Below are 23,286 nucleotides of genomic sequence, written 5' to 3'. Positions count from 1 at the left end.
ACCCCACAGGTGTTTGAAAAATTTTCATTAAAGTTGGATGTGAAAATGAAAAAAACTTGAGCATACACCCCACTGGTGTCTGACAGATTTTTGGAACAGTGGTCCGTGAAAATGAAAAATATAGTTTTTCATTTGCACAGCCCATTGTTTCAAAGATCTGTCAAACGCCAGTGGGGTTTAAATGCTTACTGCACCCCTTATTAAATTCTGTGAGGGGTGTAGTTTCCAAAATAGGGTCACATGTAGGGGGTCCACTGTTCTGGCACCACGGGGGCTTTGTAAACGCACATGGCCCCCGACTTCTATTCCAACCAAATTCTAGCTCCAAAATCTCAATGGTGCTCCTTCTCTTCTGAGTATTGTAGTTCGCCCGCAGAGCACTTTACATCCACATATGGGGTATTTCCAATGGGTTAAAAATTTTAGGAGGCTTTTTCTGCTATTACCCCTTGTGAAAATGAAAAATTTGGGGTAACACCAGCATTTTAGTGAAAAAAAATCTAATTTCTCATTTTCACGTCCAACTTTAGCGGAAATTTGTCAAACACCTGTGGAGTGTTAAGGCTCACTATACCCCTTGTTACGTTCCTTGAGGGGTGTAGTATGCCATGTAAGAGTTTTTTTGCTGTTCTGGCACCATAGGGGCTTCCTAAATGCAACATGCCCGCCAAAAACCATTTCAGCAAAATTTGCTTTCCAAAAGCCAAATGTGATTTCTTCTCTTCTGAGCATTATAGTGCGCCCGCAGTGCACTTGACGTCCACACATGGGGTATTTCCATACTCAGAAGAGTTGGGGTAACAAATTTTGGGGGCCTTTTCTCCTATTACCCTTTGTAAAAATGTAACATTTGGGGGAAAACCAGCATTTTAGTGACAAAAAAAATTTCATTTACACATCCGACTTTTAACAAAAAGTTGTCAAACACCTGTTATGTTCCTTGAGGGGTGTAATTTCCAAAATAGTATGCCATTTTTTTTTTTGCTGTTCTGACACCATAGGGGCTTCCTAAATGTGACATGCCCCCCAAAAACCATTTCAGAAAAACTTACTCTCCAAAATCCCATTGTCGCTCCTTCCCTTCTGAGTCCTCTACTGCGTCAGCTGAACACTTTACATCCACATACAAGGTATTTCCTTACTCGAGAGAAATTGGGTTACAAATTTTGTGGGGCTTTTTCTCCTTTTAACCCTTGTAAAATTTAAAAAAAACTGGGTCTACAAGAACATGCGAGTGAAAAAAAAGATTTTGAATTTTTCACTTTGCTGCTATACCTGTGAAACACCTAAAGGGTTAACATACTTTCTGAATGTAATTTTGAATATCTTGAGGGTGCAGTTTTTATAATGGGGTCATTTATGGGGTATTTCTAATGTAAAGTCCCTTCAAATCCACTTCAAAACTGAACTGGTCCCAGAAAAATTCTGATTTAGAAAATTTTGTGAAAAATTGTAAAATTGCTGCTGAACTTTGAAGCCCTCTGATGTCTTCCAAAAGTAAAAACATGCCAACTTTATGATGAAAATATAAAGTAGACATATTGTATATGTGAATCAATATATCATTTATTTGTTATGTCTATTTTCCTTATAGGCAGAGAGTTTCAAAGTAAAAAAAAATGCAAAATTTTCAAATTTTTCATCAAATTTCATTTCAAAGAAATGATGCAAATATCAACAAAAAATTACCACTGACATTAAGTATAATATGTCACGAAAAAACTATCTCTGATTCAGAATGAAAAGTGAAATCATCCCAGAGTTATTAATGCTTAAATTGACAGTGGTCAGATGTGCAAAAAATGCCCAGGTCCTTAAAGGGGTACTCCGCCCCTATCCAAAGGATATGGGATAAGATGTCAGATCACGGGGGTCCCGGCGCTGGGGACCCCTGGGATCTCGGCTGCAGCACCCCGCTTTCATTACTGCACAGAGCAAACTCGCTCTGTGCGTAATGACGGGCAATACAGGGGCCAGAGCATCGTGACATCACAGCTCCGCCCCTCGTGACATCATAGCCTGCCACCTTAATGCAAGTGTATGGGAGGGGGCGTGACGAGGGTACGGAGCAGTGATGTCACGATGCTTCGGCCTCTATATTGCCCGTCATTACACACAGAGCCAGTTTGCTCTGTGCAGTAATGAAAGCGGGGTGCTGCAGCTGAGATCCCAGGGGTCCCCAGCGGATAGGTGATAAGATGTCCTGGGGCAGAGTACCCCTTTAAGGTGAAAATGGGCTGGGTCCTTAAGGGGTTAAAGGGGTACTCCGGTGGAAGAAAAGTTTTTAAATCAACGGGTGCCAGAAAGTTAAACAGATTTGTAAATTATATTTATCTAAAAATATTAACCCTTCCAGTACTTACCAGCTGCTTTATACTGTAAGTGCAGAGAAAGTTCTTTCCTTTTTGAATTTCTTTTCTGTCTGACCACCGTTTGCTATGGGGATTTGTTCCTACTCTGGACAGTTCCTAAAATAGACAGAGGTGTCAGTAGAGAGCACTGTGGTCAGACAGACAAGAAATTCAAAAAGGAAAAGAACTTCCTCTGTAGTATACAGAAGCTGATAAGTACTGGAAGGGTTAAAAATTTTAAATACAAGTCATTTACAAATCTGTTTAACTTTCTGGCACTAGATGATTTAAAAAATTTTTTTCCAGTGGAGTACCCCTTTAAGTATCAGTGCCCAAGTGCATTCCTGTACGCCCTATGTCCTTAACAGGTAAGTATGTAAAAAATAAAATAAACATTTCAGATTTGAAGCAATACTATTTTTGTTTAATAGCTGAATATTCTGGCTTTGTGTAATAACCTCTAACATATTGTAATATCTTTTTCTGTGTTTTTGCATTTTTCTGTTTTAGGTCCTGTTCAGACTTTGTTTTTGTGTCTGAACAGTTTTCTGTGCTATTTTCCCTGGCTTGGAATGAATTAATGCTCTTAGCCTATGGCAGCTAAGGTGAGGTTATTTAAACCCGAGCTCTGCTGTAACTTGCTGCTGGTAATTGAGTTCTACTCTGACCATGTTTGGTTTATCTTGCACCTTGCTTTTGTCTGTTTTAGTATTTATCTGAGTTTTAATCATGGTTATGAGTCCTGTTTATTATATAGATTTTAGCCTGCTTGGTTTTAGTACATTTCTCGGGTTTTAGTATTGTATTTTGTTTGATCTTCATTCACTTTGATATATCCTAGTCTGTGTTCCCATTGTGCGTTATATCAGTCCTGTATAAATCTTTTTATTAGTCCAGTGTTCCGTATTTAGTATTCCTGTTTAGTATCTAGACCTGTATTCTCCCATGTTACGGAGTTTGGTTTTGTAGTATTCCTGTTTAGATCTTGACCCGTATTCCTCCATGTTATGGAGTTCGGTTTTGTAGTTCTTGACCTAAAGTGTTCTCTGTACATTACCATTGATCTATAGTGTCCTCTGTACTTTAACACTGATCTGTGTCCTCAGAACTTGTATCTCTTTGTGTAGTTTGTTCTTTGTTCAGTGTCCAGTGTGAACTGTGTTCTGTATTTCCTGACCCGTTTGGTGTTCTGACATTCAGTTAATCTGTTCATCTCCTGCTAAATATTTATTCCATATCTAGTCTTGTTCATTTATTCCTATCTGCCGTTAATCTTGATCCCGGTTTCTGAACTGTATGTTAGTATGCTATATCTTGCTTCGTTATTATTGATATCCTGCCTTGTTTATCTGTTTGTTGGCTATTGTATTCCTGTTGTTCCTGACCTGTTCCCAGACTACTACAGTTCCGTTTGTTTTGTTGACCTTGACACCATTGCACTTTAGCACAGGAAGGGACCTGCTCCAAGTTGTTAATCCGTCGTTTAGGGCGGATGGGCAAGTAGGTAGATAGAGTGTTTCTTAGGGAAAGCTTAGGGCTCACTTCTACCTGCTTAACCCCATTCATGACACATATATAAGTAAATTAGTTAATGGCATTTGTTTTTCCAGCTCAAGTAATGGAAAAAGTACATAATATTGCCTTGGAATTTGCATTAGCAGAACAAATAAGATAAAAGAAAAAGAAAATTAGGCTGGAATTAGTCTGGAGTTAAAAGGGATTTATAGGGATTTACAGATCTTACTGAGGGATTATGAAACACCTTCAAGATGGAAATCGAACACATAGTATGGCAAAAGATATAGGTTGTTTCCAGTCTGTGTGTAAACTGTGATGCATGTATAAAAAAAATGATTAAAAAAAATGGCAAGATTAACACAGAAGATATACAGGCATGATTGGATGAAAGTGATATTTAATGATGAATCTGCACATTACCTCATCATTCAAAACTCAGATGTGCATAGAAAATCCACAGCATTGAAAGCATGAACATCAGACTTTTGAAATGTTTGACTTTTTTATTGTATTTTTCGAGTAATATACAATGTATATGCTATGAAAGAAGATATACAAGGTACAAAAATTGACAAACCTCATACTCACACAATTAGAAAGTCCATAATAAAAATATAGCAATGATCATGAGACAGAAATAGTCAAAAAGCTGCAATCAAAGGACAATACGACAAGCAATGGAAAAGATCTGCTACAGGTGCTCAAATCTTAATCCTTTCAGTACTTATCAGCTGCTGTCAGGAACTGTCCAGAGCAGGAACAAATCCCCATAGAAAACCTCTCCTACTCTGGACAGTTCCTGACATAGAGGTGTCAGCAGAGAGAACTATGGTCAGGCAGAAAAGATATACAACTTCCTGTGGAGCATACAGAAGCTGGATTAAGATTTTTAATTAAAAATAATTTACTGTTTAACTTTTTGGCATCAGTTGATTAAAAATTTTGTTTTCTACCGGAGTACGAATTATCTTTGTACAATGCTAATGGAAAACGCTAGATAAAATCAGCACCTTTAGGGTGTAGATCGCTAAGAAGTAGGAAAATGGGGTATGGTATGAAATGACCGTGTCCTCAATATCTGTTTCCAACACAATGTGGTAAATGGAACTATACACAAATAGGTAGTCTATGTTTGACCAAGTGGACTTCACGTGTGAGTGAAATGAAAATGACCTTTTGGCTAGGTTATGCAGTGTGGACTATGCAGATGCCAAGGATTTGCAGAAAAGGAGAGAGAACTAGATCTTGTTTTTTGCCACCTCCAGGGAAAGAGCGAACTTTTTTGAACCCCATGTGAACTTACCCCAACATACATTTTGCTAAAGAACCTTGCCCCCTAAGCAGCAGCAACAGAGGTAGCAATATAGTGCTTAGTGTAACCCTTTTCTTGCTGTAATCCTGCTGTTTATTTTACTTCTGCTCACAACTCACCTTGCAGTGCTTCTATAATACTGTACAGTATAAAACATCAGTCTGGCAAAGTGCAGCCTGTTCAGTGCAGTGCACTTTCTCCAGCTCTATGTCATGACATAGCAGAGAGAAGTGCTGTGATTGGCTAGAGAAGTAAAGGAAAGGAAGTCCTGTGTGTTTACCACAGCCCTGCTCTGGTCCTACCTTCTAAAATGGAGAGAATAGGAGGTAGCTGTAGACCTTGGAAGGAGCTCTCTGCCACTCATTTACAGCAGTGAGAGTGCTATAATAACCTTTTTACCATTCTGAAGGATTAATATAGCAAATCCATGAAAGTTTTCAAAACTCTTTTGAAAGGAAAGATATGCTTTTATGCATAAAGAGTAAAAGTTGGAAAATATTTGTCACAAATGTCGGTTTTCATACTATAGCATCCATTTCTGCATAACATTTAATGCAGTTGTACTGCAATGACCAGGTTTAATAATTACATAGCAAACCACAGTAGCAGGGGAAAGTGTGAAAATGTGGTTCCCCTATAGTGCCCACACTATTGCACGATTAATATCTATTTTTTGAAAAATCAAATTCAGCATTTAGAAACTTCAATGGACATATTATAAAATGGTTAATATACCATTTTTGTCTTATTTTAAATATTTCCACTTCATGTAACATGCTGTATATGTATTTTTTGTTTGTGATCTCTGCTATAATTACAATTTTCATGGTCGCATCAAAGGGACACATAGCACAGAGCATGTAAGCTCCTAGGGAATTCTCAATATGTTCAGTGCCAGCATGGAGTGCAGATTGTGAGACAGCTGGGAAGAGATGTCAGCCCTTGTGCTCTTCCAGGCATGTCTGTGATGTTGAGTTTCTTAGATAGCCGTGGAGTGACAATTTTATTCTTGTTTCCTGTTTATATTGCTGCAGGAGAGGTTTTCCATGAGGATTTGTCACTGCTCCAGCCAGTTCCTGACATGGACAGAGGTGTCAGCATAGAGCAATGTGGTCAGACTGAAAAGAACTATACAACTTCCTCTGAAGCATACAGCAGCTGATAAGTACTGGAAGGATTTTTAAATAGAAGCAATTTACAAATCTGTTTAACTTTTTGGCACCAGTTGATTTGATTTAATCCTCCTGTAGCGAAGACCTGCAGCCACCGTATTAAGTTATATTAAAATTATTTCACAATTCCGATTAAAAAGGAAAAGAATAACAGAATTGTGAGCCCCCCTAAGGGTAAAGATGCACACAAAGCATTTGTTGTGGATTTTCAATATAGTATTTATATATCAGTAAGGAAAATCCGCAACATTTACAGTAGCAGTTGCATAAATGAGATTTTAAAAAACATCTGATCCACACACTGTGGAAAAGATCTGCACCAATGCTCTGCAGAAATAGACCTGTGATGCAGATTTTGACTATGCAGCTTGTAGGTTTTGTTGTTAGACACAATGTGGATCAATTGTGAATGGTAATGAACAATTTCAATAAGGAAGTCCGAATCTGCAATAAATCCACCGTGTTGTGCACCAAAATAAACAGAGTGAAATCCACTGCACATTAATAGTTGCCCAATAATTCTGCACACATAGATATTCTCTTAAGAAAGCTAAAAACTAAAAAGATAATATCATATTTACACAATTTTTATGCTACATTCCCCCTGCCTTTGTAGCTCCCATAATTGCTATTAGCAAACACTTCCTAGCAACTTAACCAACATAGATAAGTAATAGGAGCAGATGTATGGTCTAAGGCCCCTTTCACATTGCCGTTGTGCTCTGACAAGAACAGCTGTTTTTTTTTAGGGCCTTTAACGGCCGTTCTCGTAACAGGGCACAACAGGCAACAACAGGTGCCGAAGTCTCCCATTTGCTATTATGGGGTCCATCTGGCGCTGTTGTTTTTTGATGTGAATAGTGTGAAAAAAAGACAGTGCAAGCATTGTTTTTTTTTCCGCTATTCTCCCCAACTCCCCTGACGCGCGTCAAACTGCCGTGTCATAACGGCAGTGTGAAAGGAGTCTTAAGTGTTTGGCAGCCTCCCATCTCTTCACTGAATGATGATGTTGATGAAGAGAAGGGTCAGGCGTGTTGGATTTTTACCACCCAACCATTTTGTTCTTGGAGGGATATGCCTGCACCATAGCTGTCTAGCTGTGGCTTAATCCTTCCATAGGGAAAATAAGAGCATTTTAGACTTGCCAAACATTCATGCATATGGGGAGGTTGGGAGAGAAAGCCATTGGTCAAGAGTTATTGAGAATACATGGCCCACTTCAAATCATTGATAACCAATGTACCTTGTTAAATAGAACAAAGTTCAAACAGCTGATGGTTATCATCAATATGTGTGTTCATCTCTGTGACAAAATTTATAAAGTAAGAAAGTGCAGCCAAAAATAGATTTTAGGGTTTTCCTTTCTTTCTGCTGGTTCTCTAAATTCACATTTTTTTCTCTCCATAAATGCTGCGTAGCTACTTTCTGGTTTGATGACAAAACTGTGTCCTCACTGAAGTAAAGATATAACTCCTACACCACCTTCTACCCTGTTTTCTGTCAACTGTTTTACACTCGATTGATTTATGAAGGACTGAGGATTTTCCTGAACATTGAGGCTGGTGTCACACACAACTTTTTTTCAGAAAGCAGCCACTGCAGTTTTTGAACCAAAGCCAGGAAGGGAAATTTTAAAGGAAGGATTTCTACTTCTCTTGCCTGCTGGATCCACTTCTGGCTTTAGCCTTACTCAGAGCCTGCAGATAGGGAAAATACTGTTTACTCCCTTTAACATACAAGTTTTATATATGTTGATGTGATACTAATAATTATGGTTCTGCTTCTAGGAAACCAATGTGAAGTAATATAATTTTAGCTAGGGACATATTGTAAACTAGTCCTTGTCATTATTGCTATTTGGTGACATCAATATCTGATTGCCATGTAAACAATATTTCCACATAATTGCTTGCCATCTACCAAGATGCTCCGACTTTGGCCCCTTAAAGGGGTACTCCACCCCTAGACACAAGATGTCTGATCGCGGGGGTCCTGCCGCTGGGAACCCCTGCGATCTCTCCTGCAGCACCACTGTCATCTGGTGCACGGAACGAGCTTTGCTCCATGCCTGATGACTGGCGATTCAGGGGCCGGAGGATTGTGACACCATGGTGCCGCCCCCTTGTGATGTCACATCCCGCCCCCTCAATGCAGGGGATCTATGGGAGGGGGCGTGACACCGAACACACCGCCGGGCGAGGCGGCGGGGAAGATGAGCGGTGGGGGAGAGATGAGCGTCGGCGGCAGAGGATAGATGAGCAGCACGGGGGGCGGGGGGTTAGGGTAGATGAGCTGCGGTGACCTTTGACATTTGCTCACGTACGGGAGTTTTGTACTCCAGGTCAGACCTGGATCAGACTTGTGACTTTTTGAAGGGGGTTTGCAAATTTTTTTGGCCTACGTACGTGCGACTTTCGTACATCATAAATACCTGACCACTGCAAAGGGAAAACTGAAATTTGCTTAGTTAAGGCTGTTTGTAACTTTTTGCTTACCCACAAAAATCGCACAAAAAAGTGCTTAGGCGCATGTGTGACTTTTTGTGCGACTTTTGTAAGCACAAAAAGGGGTCTAAATACCTTGATAAATGTCCCCTATATCACTATATCATCGGCTGCTTACATCTTTTTTGTAGCCAATATAATTACGGTTACTGGTTGCAGAACACCACATGCGGCCAATTATGATGAATTAAGCCTGGCTGCACATTTGGGTACTCCGCCCCTAAACATCTTATCCCCTATCCAAAGCTGGTGAGACTCACATGATCTCCACCATGGCACTCCGTTATCCGATGCACGGAGAGAACGCTGCTTCGTGCCAGATGACGGACGACCGCTGCAGTCACGCCCCCTTCTTTCTTGTCTATGGGAGGGGGTGTGACGGCTGTGTACTAGCCGTCAGACACCCTCCCATAGACATGAATTGAAGGGGTGTGGCGTGACTTCACAAACACAAAAGCTCCAAGCTTCCATGTTCAGTACGTCCTTGGTGTCGGCCTTACTGGGGGTCCCAGCTGCCAGAACCCTTGTGATCAGACAGCTTCTGCCCTATCCTTTGGATAGGGGCTAAGATGTTTAGGGGTGGAGTACCCCTCTAAGATTAACGCTTGTGATTGGCCAGTGTAAAAGGACCCTTATTATTTTTGTTAAATTCATCAGTCTTGCTTTTGATTCCATTTGCCTCTATTCCATTTCCCTTTTATAGGTTATTTTTATTCTGTTTGTGAAGTGCAATAACACAGCTTGATAAAAGCTTGGCTAAAACTACTGCACATATTTTCTGTTTCATAATATTTTGGTGGCATTCTGGATTAGACCAAAACAAATTACTCATAGCTACTGAACATAACACACATATTGGTCAGTGATTTTCTTTCATAAAGTAAATTTCTTACACATTGCTCCTTTGGAAATCTATGCTCATGATCTATGCTGAGTGATGATCACCAAGTTATCATGTCATCAGCTCATAAGCCATTTCTGAGGTGTGTGTACAAAAATCTAAATATGAAAGTGCCAAACTATGTAATATACAGAATTTGCAGTATATTTATATTATTATTACTATTATTAATAATAATTAACATGAGATATTTCAGTACATTTGTGAAACATCAGAATCGAGGCAGAAATTTCACAAATGTATCTCTCACAGCCTTGTATTGTAGAAGACTAAATAATATTTTGTGCATAGGGAAGCACAATTTTCTATGCTTTAACCCCTTAAGGACCCGGGGTTTTTCCGTTTTTGCATTTCCGTTTTTTCCTCATAAATCTTTCAATTTTGCACCTAAAAATCCATATGATGGCTTATTTTTTGGGCCACCAATTCTACTTTGTAATGAGGTCAGTCATTTTACCCAAAAATCTACGGTGAAACGGAAAAAAAAATCATTGTGAGACAAAATTGAAAAGAAAACAAAAAAACATTTTGTAACTTTTGGGGGCTTTCGTTTCTACGCAGTACATTTTTCGGTAAAAATGACACCTTCTCTTTATTCTGTAGGTCCATACAATTAAAATGATACCCTACTTATGTAGGTTTGATTTTGTCGTACTTCTGGAAAAAATCATAACTACATGCAGGAAAATGTATACGTTTAAAATTGTCATCTTCTGACCCCTATAACTTTTTTATTTTTCTGCGTATGGGGCAGTATGAGGGCTAATTTTTTGCGCCGTGATCTGAAGTTTTTAGCGGTACAATTTTTGTATTGATCGGACTTATTGATCGCTTTTATTCATTTTTTCATGATATAAAAAGTTACCAAAAATGCACTATTTTGGACTTTGGAATTTTTTTGCGCGTACGCCATTGACCGTGCGGTTTAATTATTTTTATAATTCGGACATTTCCGCACGCGGCGATATCACATGTTTATTTTTATTTACACTGTTTTTTTTATTTTATTTTTTTTAATGGGAAAGGTGTTAAATGATCTTTATTAACTTTTTTTTTGCAATGTTATAGCTCCCATAGGGGGAGCACACACTGATCTTTTACACTGATCGATGATTCTGCCGGTTGACTGCTCATGCCTGGATCTCAGGCACTGAGCAGTTATTCGGCGATCGGACAGCATGGAGGCCGGTAGGGATCCTCCGGCTGTCATGTAAGCTGTTCGGGATGCCGAACAGCTCCCTGAGCTAACCGCAATGGTTTCACTTTCACTTTAGACACGGCGTTCAAAGGGTTAATAGCACGCGGCACTGCGATCAATGTCGCGCGCTATTAGCCACGGGGCCACGCTATGACGCCGGGCCACTCCGTGGCCCCGCGTTATAGATCGGGAGCGGACTCCTTAATGGGTCCTTAAGAGGTTAAAGGGGTACTCCACTGGCCAGCATTTGGAAAATTTAGTTCCGGATGCTGTGCGCTCTCTGCGGGGGTCAGCCACCCCCCCTCATGACGTCGTGCTCCCTCTCAATGCAAGTCTATGGGAGGGGGCGTGACAGTCGTTACACCCCCTCCCATAGACTGGCATGGAGGGGGCAGGGTCATGATATCATGAGGGGTGTGACCGACCCCCTACAGCACGAAAACAGCGTTCAGAACATTTGGTTCCGAATGCTGGCCAGTGGAGTACCCCTTTAAATATCCTCACATATTCTTATAGAATAATTTTATGTATCTGAGAAGCCATATACTTCTTTGCATAATAGACATGCATGTGACAATTGCTGACTTTGTGTTTTACATTTAATACATAATTGATTCTGAAAAGCAGAAGAAATAATGTGGCCAATGTTAAGGTGGGTCAAACACGTTAGACAGAAGTAAGTTCATGGTTGAATGGCCTTTGAACATTTGATGAAATAACTTTTTAGATGCAACTATACACATTTTGTCCATATTGGTAATTACTAGAGATGAGCAAATTTTTGAAAAACTCAATTCGGGCGATTCGCTTAATAGCGGTATAGAACACTTTGCCTTATCCTAACATGCATAGGGAATGTGCTGTGTTAGTGAAATTATACTGTTATTCAGTATGACATGCAGATTACAGGCATCACTATTAGAATCACTGCTGCAGAGTGTCTGGATGTGGCAGATTTTTCATGTAATTTTTATTTAATTTAATTTGAATTTATTTAACTTTTTTGATTACCCATTCTGGTGAGCATCGAGCTGGCGGTCTGCCTCGAGGCGAGCTACCACTTGTTCCAGCCCTTGCCTCTCAGCACACCCCCATACTCTGAGTGTCCACTTGAAAAGGGAGGGACTGCAGTACCAGCAACTTGAACAGGAGCATATTCAGCATCTCTGCTATTGGATAAGTGGGCTTATAAAGCTAGAAGTGGCTGCAGGGAAAAAGCTGGTACTTGTAACTTCAAATCGAGCTGGGGGTCCTCCGCCATGCGAGATACCACCTGTTCCAGCCCCTGCCTAAATTTAAGATTTAATAATAAAATGTGTGGTTACAAAAGACCAAATCCAAAAAGGAGTCACATGTCCCATGGCGAAACAATGACAGAGCCTTGAGGTGGCAGCAGCATGAGGAGACCATATAGTGGCTGAATGATACAGCCTGGAGTTGGGGGCAGCATGAGGAGACCATAGGGCCTTAAAATCTCTAAGATTAAAAGATTAATTTTCAAATTTAAATTGAAGATTTATGGTAGCTAGTGTTTAGGTAATGTCCCAGCAGCAAGAGGAGACCATATAGTGGCTGAATGACACAGCCTGGAGTTGGCGACAGCATGAGGAAAGCATATAGTGTCTGAATGACACAGAGTGGAGGTGGTGGCAGCATGAGGAGAACATATAGTGGCTGAATGACACAGCGTGGAGGTTGTGGCAGCATGAGGAGAACATATAGTGGCTGAATGGCACAGCCTGGAGTTGGCAGCAGCAAGAGGAGACCATATAGTGGCTGAATGATACAGCCTGGAGTTGGCGGAAGCATGAGGAGAACATATGATGGCTGAATGACAGCCTGGAGGTTGCGGCAGCATAAGCAGAACATATGGTGGCAGAATGAGACAGCCTGGAGGAGTCAGCAGCAGCATCAGGAGTCCTGAAAATGAACCAGTGAGAGTGGTGCGGTGGGTGGCAATACCAGTACCCGGTGACGAATGTGGGTGAAAAAAGGTCTGATGCGGAGGAATGTTTGTAACTGGGGAGCAGCGTCTTAAATCTGTTTTGCACTATCCATATTTGTTTTAAGTGTTGGTGGGGCACCATGGTCAATTCACTCTGATGCATCAGGCATTGGTGGGTGGAATCCTAGCTAATTCATGCCTGATTCATCTTCACAAAGGTCAGTCTCTCCACATTTTTCGTGGACAGACAAGTTCTCCTTGGGGTGACTAATGCCCCTGCCGCACTAAACACTCGCTCTGATGGCACACTAAGGCCAGGCAGGACAGCTTTTCCCGGGTAAACTCTGCTAGTTGCGGCCACAAATAAAGTTTGGCTGCCCAGAAGTCCAGAGGATCTTAAGGGGTGTTGGCATGGGCATGTCAAGGTATGCCACCACCTGCTGGTTCAGGTCTTGTTCCAGGTCTACCTGCTGGTGATGAGTTGCTTCACTACGCGGGTGAAGAAATGCTCCTGCCACACCACCCCTCCCCAGCAGCCATGGCAGTGGAAGGTGAGCGCAAAGGGCCTGCTGAGTCAGACCTGCGAGAGGATGAACGATGGCGCCAATAGGCATCGGCCAACTGACTACGTAGGATGTCTCTGTAGGAGGTCAGTTTGTCCTCCCTCTCAGTGGGTGTAAAAAAAGGCCCCTATTTTATTCCAGAAGCGAGGGTCCAATAAGGTGGAGAGCCAGAAGTCACCGAGTTGTGACAATTTGGTGGTCACTAGGCAAGCAACTGAGCATGCATCATGCCATTAGTGCAAGTGACTTGGAGAGATTCCCTTCCTCCATCTCCACTGCATACTGCCACGGTGTGTCTGGGTTCTCTGCCTGGCCTTCCTCAAAACCCTCTAGCTCCTCTGGCTGCTCCTCCTCCTCTCCTGTCAGATGACTAGAAAAACCACCCACTTTGCGAAACCTAAACTGTGCTCCACTGTGCCTCTCCTCCTCCAGTTCAGCCCCCCACAGGGCTCATGTGGCCATGAGATGTAGGCGCCACATCTCCAGTACCCTGATCAGCCATCGTTTCCAACACATGTTGTAGAAATCTAGAGAGAGGGAGGAAGGCGCCTCATGTGCGGGATCAGTAGATCTTGCAGGTGGGGGTAGGGGACGGTAATTCCCAAGCCGCTTACCAAAGTTGGTTGTGCGCCCACACACAACAAGGTTAAGAGCAGAAGAGATATAGAAGAAGGTCCACTGCAGCCCTCCTGGGTAAGAGTAAAATCAAAACCGAATGACCAGGGAGTCAGGAGTTTGTCTGCCGCAGAGAGGAACCATCAGGCAGCCAAGTAAAATCAATGGAATTATTAGATGCAACGCGTTTCGCTGCGCATGCGCAGCTTCATCAGGCATGATTCACTGATGCCTGATGAAGCTGCGCATGCGCAGCGAAACGCGTTGCATCTAATAAATCCATTGATTTTACTTGGCTGCCTGATGGTTCCTCTCTGCGCCAGACAAACTCCTGACTCCCTGGTCATTCGGTTTTGATTTAACACATCTTGTAGGTAATGAAGCAGTGGAATGACGTAGTTCATACCGTAATCCTGGCGACTGACTAATAATGAGGCTTCTTCAAAGGGCCTGAGCAAACGGCACATGTCACGTATGAGCTGCCACTGGTTGACATTGAAGTTACACAGGGAAGTCCCCCGATCCGATTGGATCATCAAAAAATCGGTGATGGCTTTTCTCTGTTCATATAGTCGGTCCAACATATGGAGGGGGGAATTCCAATGTGTGGCAATGTCGCAAATCAGACTATGTTGGGTGATAACGTTCTGACGCTGCAGCTCAAGAAGATTGTGCTTTGCGTTGTACGAGTGGCTGAAGTACATGCAAAGTTTCCTTTCCATTGTTAGGATGTCTTGCAAATGGGGGGGAACACTTCAGGAACCGCTTGACAACCAGATTGAACATGTGTGCCATGCAGGGCGCATAGAACAACAAACCCCAGGAGGTTACAGGGTAACTAACAATAAACAACAACTTTAGGGGGAACCCCCAAAGGGGTACCCTAAACTAGAAGCCCCCAAAACAATAAATTTATAAAATATAACTTTTATTTGACGTTTAAAATCGGAGAACACGTGTAATGATTGAATTGAACACCACTGTGTGTCAGTACCACACTGATGACACACAGGGTCTGTCTAGCTCATCTGTATTGTCCATGGAACAGATGCCTCTCAATATGCGTGCCACTTATGTGTGTATGGCCAATACTGAGGCTTTTTGTATATAGGAGTCATAGTGCTGACAAGGACCACTGCAGTTTAAAATGTAACACAAGCCAGAGTCCACATTTTTTGTTTTAGGGGGGTTTCTAGCTTAGGGTACCCCTTTGGGGGTTTCTCTTAAAGTTGTTTATTGCAGGGTGCATGGCTCAGCCTACCTTGTCGCAGCACAGATAAGATGTTCTTCCCATTGTCAGTCACCATGGTTCCCATTTCCAGTTTTCTTGGAGTAAGCCATGCTCCGATTTCTTTATGAATTACTTTTAGCAGTTCCTCCCCTGTGTGACTCCTTTCGCCAAGAGAAACCATGTGAAGAACAGTGTGATACCGCCGTGCTCTGCACACATGGTATGCTGAAGGGTCACATAGACTTGTCCGTGCAGTGGAGGCTGAGGACACAGTGGAGGATGAGGAGATGGAGTCGCACATTGTCACAGGACCTGAGAGCGTGGAGGAGGAAGCGGCGTGACCTATGCAAGTTTCTGTTGTGGCTGTGCAGAAACCACATTCACCCAGTGGGCCATAAAGAACAAGTATTGTCCCTGACCATAGTTACAGCTCCACACGTCGGCGCTGCCGTGCACTTTGGTATACACCGACAGGCTCAAGAACTGGCCCACCTTCTCTTCCACAAAATTGTGCAGGGCTGGTACTGCCTTCTTTGCAAAGAAATGATGGCTTGGGACTCTCTACCTCGCCTCGGCACAAGCCATCAGTTCTCTGAAAGGTGCAGATAACATAAACAGACAGAAAATGGGCCATTGATGGTGCTGGTCCTGATGGAAAGAAAGTTCTATAGACCCTTCTCAGTGTCTAAAAGGTGATTTATTAGCACAGAAAGCAACACGTTTCTGGTACGAACTGGACCCTTCGTCCGGCAAATGCACTTTGCCAGACGAAGGGTCCAGTTCAGACCAGAAACGCGTTGCTTTCTGTGCTAATAAATCACTTTTTAGACACTGAGAAGGGTCTATAGAACTTTCTTTCCATCAGGAACAGCGTCATCAACGGCCCATTTTCTGTCTGTTTATGTTACTTGTAACTGCTGGGACATCGCTGTTGCTCCAGTGGACCGTGGCTGCAGACCTGAGATATTAACTAAGGCTATCAAAGGTGTTGTGCTCTCAGCGCAACGCAACTCGGTGAGTGTAACAATTAAACCTGTCTCCATCTCACCTTAACATCCTTCACTAGGGGCGCATATCCCTGTTTTTTCTTTATCTTCTCTGAAAGGTGCAGAGTCCACCATTTGAAAAGGGAGGGACTGCAGCACCAGCAACTTGGACAGAAGCACATTCAGCTTCTGCGCCATTGGATCAGTGGGCGCATACTGTTGTCTCTTGGACATGGCTTCGCCAATGGATTGCTGGAAGAATGACTGACTCAAAGTAGGAGGAGCAGGAGCATCTGGAGCAACAGAAGGAGGGTATGACACACAGCTCCCTTCAGCTGAGGTGGTGGAGCCTTGGCTGGCTGAAACATGGAGCTGCGTGCCACTGGGTAATGCAGCAGGCTGGACCACAACATCGGAGCCACGGTACTCCCAGGTCGCTTTATGGTGGTGCAGCATATGTTGATGCAGGGCCGTGGTGCCAACATTGGGACCCTGGCCACGCTTCACCTTCTGCCGACACATGTTGCATGTGGCTATGTTAACCTCCTCCGGTCGCTGGATGAAAAACTGCCACACCGCCAAGTAGCTGATTTTCCCACCAACAGTCCTCACTTATTGACTGCTATTGCCACCGTCTCCAGGAACCCCTGTTCCACTACCTCCCGGGAAGGTAGGCTGCTGCGAAGCAGGTGGTCTCCTTCAAGCAAGTTTGGCTCCAGAATTTTCACTTCTGCCACCATGCCGACTGCCAACCATGCTACCATCCTGCTGGCTCAGCTGCTGCCTCATGGGCAACCTGCAACCCTCTTCTCCTGATGATGATGAAGCCCCTTCTGCACCCGGCTCCCAATTGCAATCTGCTTCATCATCATCAACAAGTGTCTGCTTTTCACTGATGTCCTTCTCAGGTTCCTCAACAGTGTCTGCTTCAGGACCCTGAATGCTGGCAACACCACCTCCCACGTCACTCTCCTCATCACTTCTTGCCCGCCTAGCGGAGGAAGCGGCGGATGTCTCCTCCTCTTCTTGGCTGGGCAGCAGCTGCTGACTGTCCTCTATTAGATCGTCCTCACTGAATAGTGGAGCTGAACCCCCAGCATAAGATACTTGTGTAGGGGAGGGAACAGCATAGGACAGAGGCAATGGGAGGACAGAGACTGCTCCCAGGCCATGCCAACTGAGGGTTGTGTCTGAAGAACCCACCTACTGTTGACTGGGGGGTATCAGATATCACTTGTGATGAAGTGGTTGACCGTGTTAACCAATCGATGACAGCAGATGGGTTGCTGGTCGAGACACGACCGATAGCTGATACCACTCGCCCCTAGTCTGCTGCAACCTCTGCCTGCTCCTGATGAATTTAGGCCTCTGCAACTCCTCTGTGCACATCCTGGCACTTCTCTGCCTGACATACTTAGTACGTATATGAGGGGAGTACAATATGCTTCACTACGCTTAAAACAGTATTTGTCTAGAACAGCAGCAGATGTGTACTTTTGGCTGGCCTTTTACAATAGCAAGGCCCTTGAGACGTTAACAGGAACAAAATAGTACGCCACTTAGATGTACGTATGTGGTATACACTTATGAGGGCAGAAAAATGCGCTACAATACGTTTTAAAAAGTATTTCTGTATAACACAAGCCAGTGAGTACTTTTGCCTGGCCTTTCACAGTATCTAGGCCCTTGAGACTTTAACAGGAACAAAATAGTACACCACTTAGATGTACTTATGTGCTATGCACTTATTAGGGCCCAAAAATGTGCTACAGTACGCTTAAAAAAGTATTTGCGCACACCAGCAGTGCAAACCAGTGCTACAGCTAACAGTCACTGTGTACTACACCCAAAATTGCACTCTCTCTCTCAATCACTTCCCTATCAGTTCTTCTAGGCAGGATTTGTGCTTGAGCTGAATCGCTGCTGTTTTTCTGTGCAACACTTTGCTCTTTGTAATAGAACGCTGTAGAAAGTGACTCGGAGGTAATCGCTGCAGTAAGAATGCTTTTCTGTGAAACACACACTGCTCTCTGTCCCTCTCTCTGTGCAACAGAACGCTGACTTGACTAGGAGGTTAATCGCTGCTGGAAAAAGCTTTTCTGTGCAACACACATCGCTGTCTGTCCCTATCTATCTCTCTGAAGTGAAAGGCTGAAGTGACTGGCAAGATTACTGCCAATTATATAGGGCTGTGACATCACAGGGGTGACTGGCTGCATCCTGCATGTGATTCAGTGTCATCTCGCCTACCATTGTTCTCACCTTCCCAGGATTCCTTGCACCATGTCCTCACATGTGGATCCGTCATTTTAGATGCCCTGGAGCCTGGACAGCATTTGGATTCGTCTGATTCGATTCGCTCATCCTTAGTATTACAGTAGCTCAGATATACATGTTCATTGATATCGGGCAAAGGATGAGCAATTTTTCTGGGAATGTTCTGAGAAAAAAATTGACAAATCGTTCATAGATAAAAGATCTTTTGTAAATCAGCAGAAAATTTCGAACACAAGCAACAATAACAGTCAATGGTTGGATAAAATGACTGTTCATTGTTAAACAGTTTGTCTTGGGATGCCATTTTTTTTGATTGGGTGAGGTGTAAAAATAAAAAGAGGTGATACTCACCAACCTCAATCCCTTGCAGCTGCCATTCTGATGTATCCCCGGTTTATCACAGTTGTTTCCTAATTCCTTTAATGTGTTAATGCCGCTCAGACAATCATTGGCCACAGTGAACAAAAAATGACAAACAGGGACCAGAAGATGGCATATATATAACAAAATAAATGTTAGCTCCAAACAACCCCTATAGATTTCACAGATGATAATTTTGGTTTACATTGGATGTTACCAACAAACAGAAACCCTTAAGGACAGGGTATTTAGAGCATTCCTGCAGATGGGGGAATTGGATGAGGTATCGGGGACATTTGCACGAGTACAAGTACTCATGCAAATGTCCAGTATTGATACTGATACCAGTATACCTAAAGATAAACCAATAAGATTTGTCACACTGGAAGCGACCTCATCCCACCAGCCACAAAGACATAAGCAAGATGGTCTAAGAAGTAAAGTAAAGGAACACCAGGGCGTATGACAAAAAAGATGTAACATCAGTGCCCAGACATAAGAGCATGGTTTAATGTGCTGAACTCTAGCAGCCAAGGTGAATGGACAGGGGGCTCCAAAGCCCAATTTGCATATCTTTTTTTAATGCTTTTTATGGTCAAAATCTCTATACATGTTCCCCCTTAACTTTATACCCTAGAAATCTACTGACAGGTCTGCTTGAAGTCTGTGAAAAGAACTGTATACACAGTATATATCCTTTAAATGTATCCAATAATTATGTGCCTCTGCTAGTATTGCTGTTCCACATGTATGCACACAAAGCAGTCTTCTAAAATCCTTTGATTTATTTAATTATAAAAAGGTTCACTGATACTGCGCCCTTAACCTCTTCATATTCTTATAAGGCCATTTCATGTTCCGTCATTTAGTAATGAGAAATTCCAGGCTGCATAACTCTTCTAAAGCCTTACAATGTTTCCAATTTTCATCATGCACAAAAAGAAATCTATTGCAAAAGTGTTTCAGTCATTTTAGTCAATTTAATAAAAAATGTATATATCGCATTACATAAGTATATATCTTCTAAAATTGCAGATATAATTTAATTCAGCAAAATACCTGTTACCATGCTTACAAAAGAAAGGGGTAATTACAATAATTCTCTTCGAACAGTACATCATAGAAATAGACAAAATATTTATGCATATATTATGCAAAGAAAATTACATTACAAAGCAGTTATGAGGTTGACACAAAAGATAGAGTAGTTTCCATCATTTAAAGGCAATTCACAATCATTTTGAGGAACTGGGTGTGTGTTTAAGGCCATTAGTTCTAGAATACTGTATTGTATTTGACACAAAGTAGCACAAAACTGTGTAATATTCCGTAAAAACTGTACATGCAAAAAACATTGTATCATTATATATGAACAAGAGTATATATAAGTATTTGGGTAATTTAGTAAACATAGTTCTTGTGTATAGAGTTACACACTCATGCATTTCTCACACATTTCTCTGACGCATCAGCGCTCTAAAGTCCTGCATTAGCATTACTCGTGTAGAGCAATGGAAGACAGGTTCCTCAACATATCTTCGCGTGTTCACATGTTTTTATCTGACCATACACTATGGCATTAATGTGATTAGGTTCTAACAATAAACCCCAATATGTTGAGTTCTCTTTTTTGACACACAGATTAGGACACCATGCACCTTGTTAAAACAATAAAAAGCAAAAAAATTAATAAAAGAAAACAGTCTTTCAGGCATGTAAAATTTTTTTCTCTTCACTTGACATTGACTATGTTAATCCTATAACGTCATGTTAAGACTAGATTATATTAAATTGCTATATTAATTGTTTAAGGTTCTCTGAATTCTCGAATTTCTGTGTCAGAGTTATATATGTTAAGCTATGGTTCATCTTATGAGTGGTAATAAGTGCCAGAGTTCAGGGTTTTCTCTTCCTTCATGCATGAACTTTTCCATGACTCTTAGTTTGTGTAAGAAATCCTTAAAGGGATATTGCTTTTTGCGGCTGTATTTATTGCCAGGTAGAAGACACTGGATTTTCTACAACTTCAAACTTTTTTTTTTTTGATTAAGAATAGTTACAAAAGTACTGAAAGTTAAAAATTAGTAACATGTAAACATTGACACCAAGGAATTGCATTCCCACATAAATTGATCTCAGCCAGGGAGAACAATAACGTTTGGATTAAAAGTGTGATTTGTGCTTCCCCAAACAGTTCGAATAAAAATTAATGATCACAAAAATAAGACTCAGATAGGAAACCGTTTTTTTTTTCCTGACGAGTATTAAAATCTTTCTATTTTCTCTTTCACTCATATTTACAGTTTTGGTCTGTAAACCGAATCTTCTAGATCCAAAAAGTGGATATTTTTCCACATACACAAACAGGTCTGTCCATAGTTCAGTTTTAGTGCACCTTACTTTGAAGTTGGCCAGCTTGCAGAACTGTACATGAGTCAAATTTGAGTCTGTAATAGGTGCCCAGTTGGTGTGTATGGTGGTGGAGCTGGAAATGGCTTGAATCCTCTAGATCTCATGTACAAGAGAAACTGGTCAGGAATCTCGGCTAAGACATCCTTGGCAAGTCTTGCCATGCTTAGTACATGGTTTCCGGTTCTGTCAATGTAGTCACGGAAAGGTACAAACTGTAGTGAGAACAAAATGCCCAAGATCAAAAACAAATGACACTGTGTAAATTTCTGTCTCTTAAAGGAGTACTCCGGTGCGCCCTTCATTTTATCCCGTCCGGGCTGCAAAATAAAAGAAAACACCCTTTCTCTTACCTGCCAACGAGCCCCCGAAGCTTCCGTACACTCCGGTACAGGTGTTCGGTCCCTGCGCTGTATTCTTCTTACTTCCTATTAGCCCGGCACGTCACACGGAGCTTCAGCCTATCACTGGCCGAGGCGGGACATCGCTGCGGCCGGTGATAGGCTGAAGCTCCGTGTGACGTGCCGGGCTAACAGGAAGTAAGAAGAATACAGCCCGTGGACCGAACACCTGTACCGGAGTGTACCGGAGCTCCGGGGGCTCGTTGGCAGGTAAGAGAAAGTGTGTTTTCTTTTATTTTGCAGCCCGGATGGGATAAAATGAAAAAAGTGCACGCCGGACTACTCCTTTAATGCCTCATTATTGATAAAGACTGCATATATTTTAACACTATCAAGAAAATAAAGCTTAATTGGCAGATTAATTGGTATTAATAGTATATTGTGAATAAATCTTGAGCTACTCAACAAATGCTGCCACTTTCTCTCCCTTATGCACTATTCAGATTTATTTCTATAGAACTTGAGCTTCATAAGCTACAAAAGTATCCAAATATAATCTTTCCTGAACTGTATTAAAGGGGTACTCCGTTACCTTGTTGTCGGAGCTCCGCTTTCCAGCGTCCGGAAGTTATTGTTCTGAACGATGTGTGTGCGGGCTTCTGTGTTCAGGGCCGCCCCTCGTGACGTCACGCACGCCCCTTGTGACGTCACGCCCGCCCCCTCGTGACGTCACGCCCGCCCCCCTCGTACCCCCTTCCCATAGACTTTCGTTGAGGGGGCAGGCGTGATGTCACGAGGGGGCAGGCGTGACATCACGAGGGGTGGCCCTGAACACGGAAGCCCGCATACACATCGTTCAGAACAATAACTTCAGGACGCTGGAAAGCGGAGCTCCGACAACAAGGTAACGGAGTACCCCTTTAAGTTATACAATTTTGAACTGTACATTAAAAAACTTACATTAAAGGGGTATTCCAGGCAAAACCTTTTTTTATATATATCAACTGGCTCCGGAAAGTTAAACAGATTTGTAAATTACTTCTATTAAAAAATCTTAATCCTTCCAAAAGTTATTAGCTTCTGAAGTTTTCTGTCTAACTGCTCAATGATGATGTAACGTCCTGGGAGCTGTGCATGATGGGAGAATATCCCCCATAGGAACTGCACAGCTTCCGGGACATGAGTCATCAGAGAGCAGTTAGACAGAAAACAACAACTCAACTTCAGAAGCTAATAACTATTGGAAGGATTAAGATTTTTTTTATAGAAGTAATTTACAAATCTGTATAGAAAAATATTGCCCGGACCTTCCAAGGTAGTGTAATTTGATTGAATAAACAATAGATAACTGGGTCGTACTCCAATAATAATTCAATAGTTATTTATTTAAAATGTATAGTGCATTACTCCTCACAGGGCCCTTGTGAGAAAAAACACATATAATAGATATACAAAATTAGATATACAAGATTAGACGATCTTGAAATGTAAAAATATTATAAAAATATATCACTGGCATATAAAATAGCTCTATACAGACAAATTCATATAACGTCTTTAGGGTATTGTAAAGGTATGGTATAAATGTCCTTTTATGTGGCAA

The 23,286-nt window shown here is 42.0% G+C and overlaps 1 protein-coding gene across 3 annotated transcripts in view; it reads right to left on the bottom strand.

Annotated features, from left to right (window-relative positions):
- Nucleotides 1–19,872: 19,872 nt before the first annotated feature.
- The window catches only part of CPNE8 (copine 8), a 517,377-nt gene continuing 513,963 nt past the window's right edge, over nt 19,873–23,286 (bottom strand). For 2 of the 3 annotated variants that reach the window (XM_056573670.1, XM_056573671.1), the window contains exon 20: nt 19,873–21,557. In XM_056573670.1, the coding sequence (XP_056429645.1) occupies nt 21,369–21,557 (189 nt within the window). In that variant the 3' untranslated portion in view covers nt 19,873–21,368. The remainder of the gene's footprint in view (nt 21,558–23,286) is intronic. The other variant, XM_056573669.1, reaches the window with a different exon arrangement.

This window comes from Hyla sarda, chromosome 4, assembly GCF_029499605.1.
Source record: "Hyla sarda isolate aHylSar1 chromosome 4, aHylSar1.hap1, whole genome shotgun sequence".
NCBI classification, from domain to species: Eukaryota; Metazoa; Chordata; class Amphibia; order Anura; family Hylidae; genus Hyla; species Hyla sarda.
The sequence above is the reverse complement of the archived record's forward strand: the minus strand, read 5'-3'. Positions and strand labels throughout refer to the sequence as shown.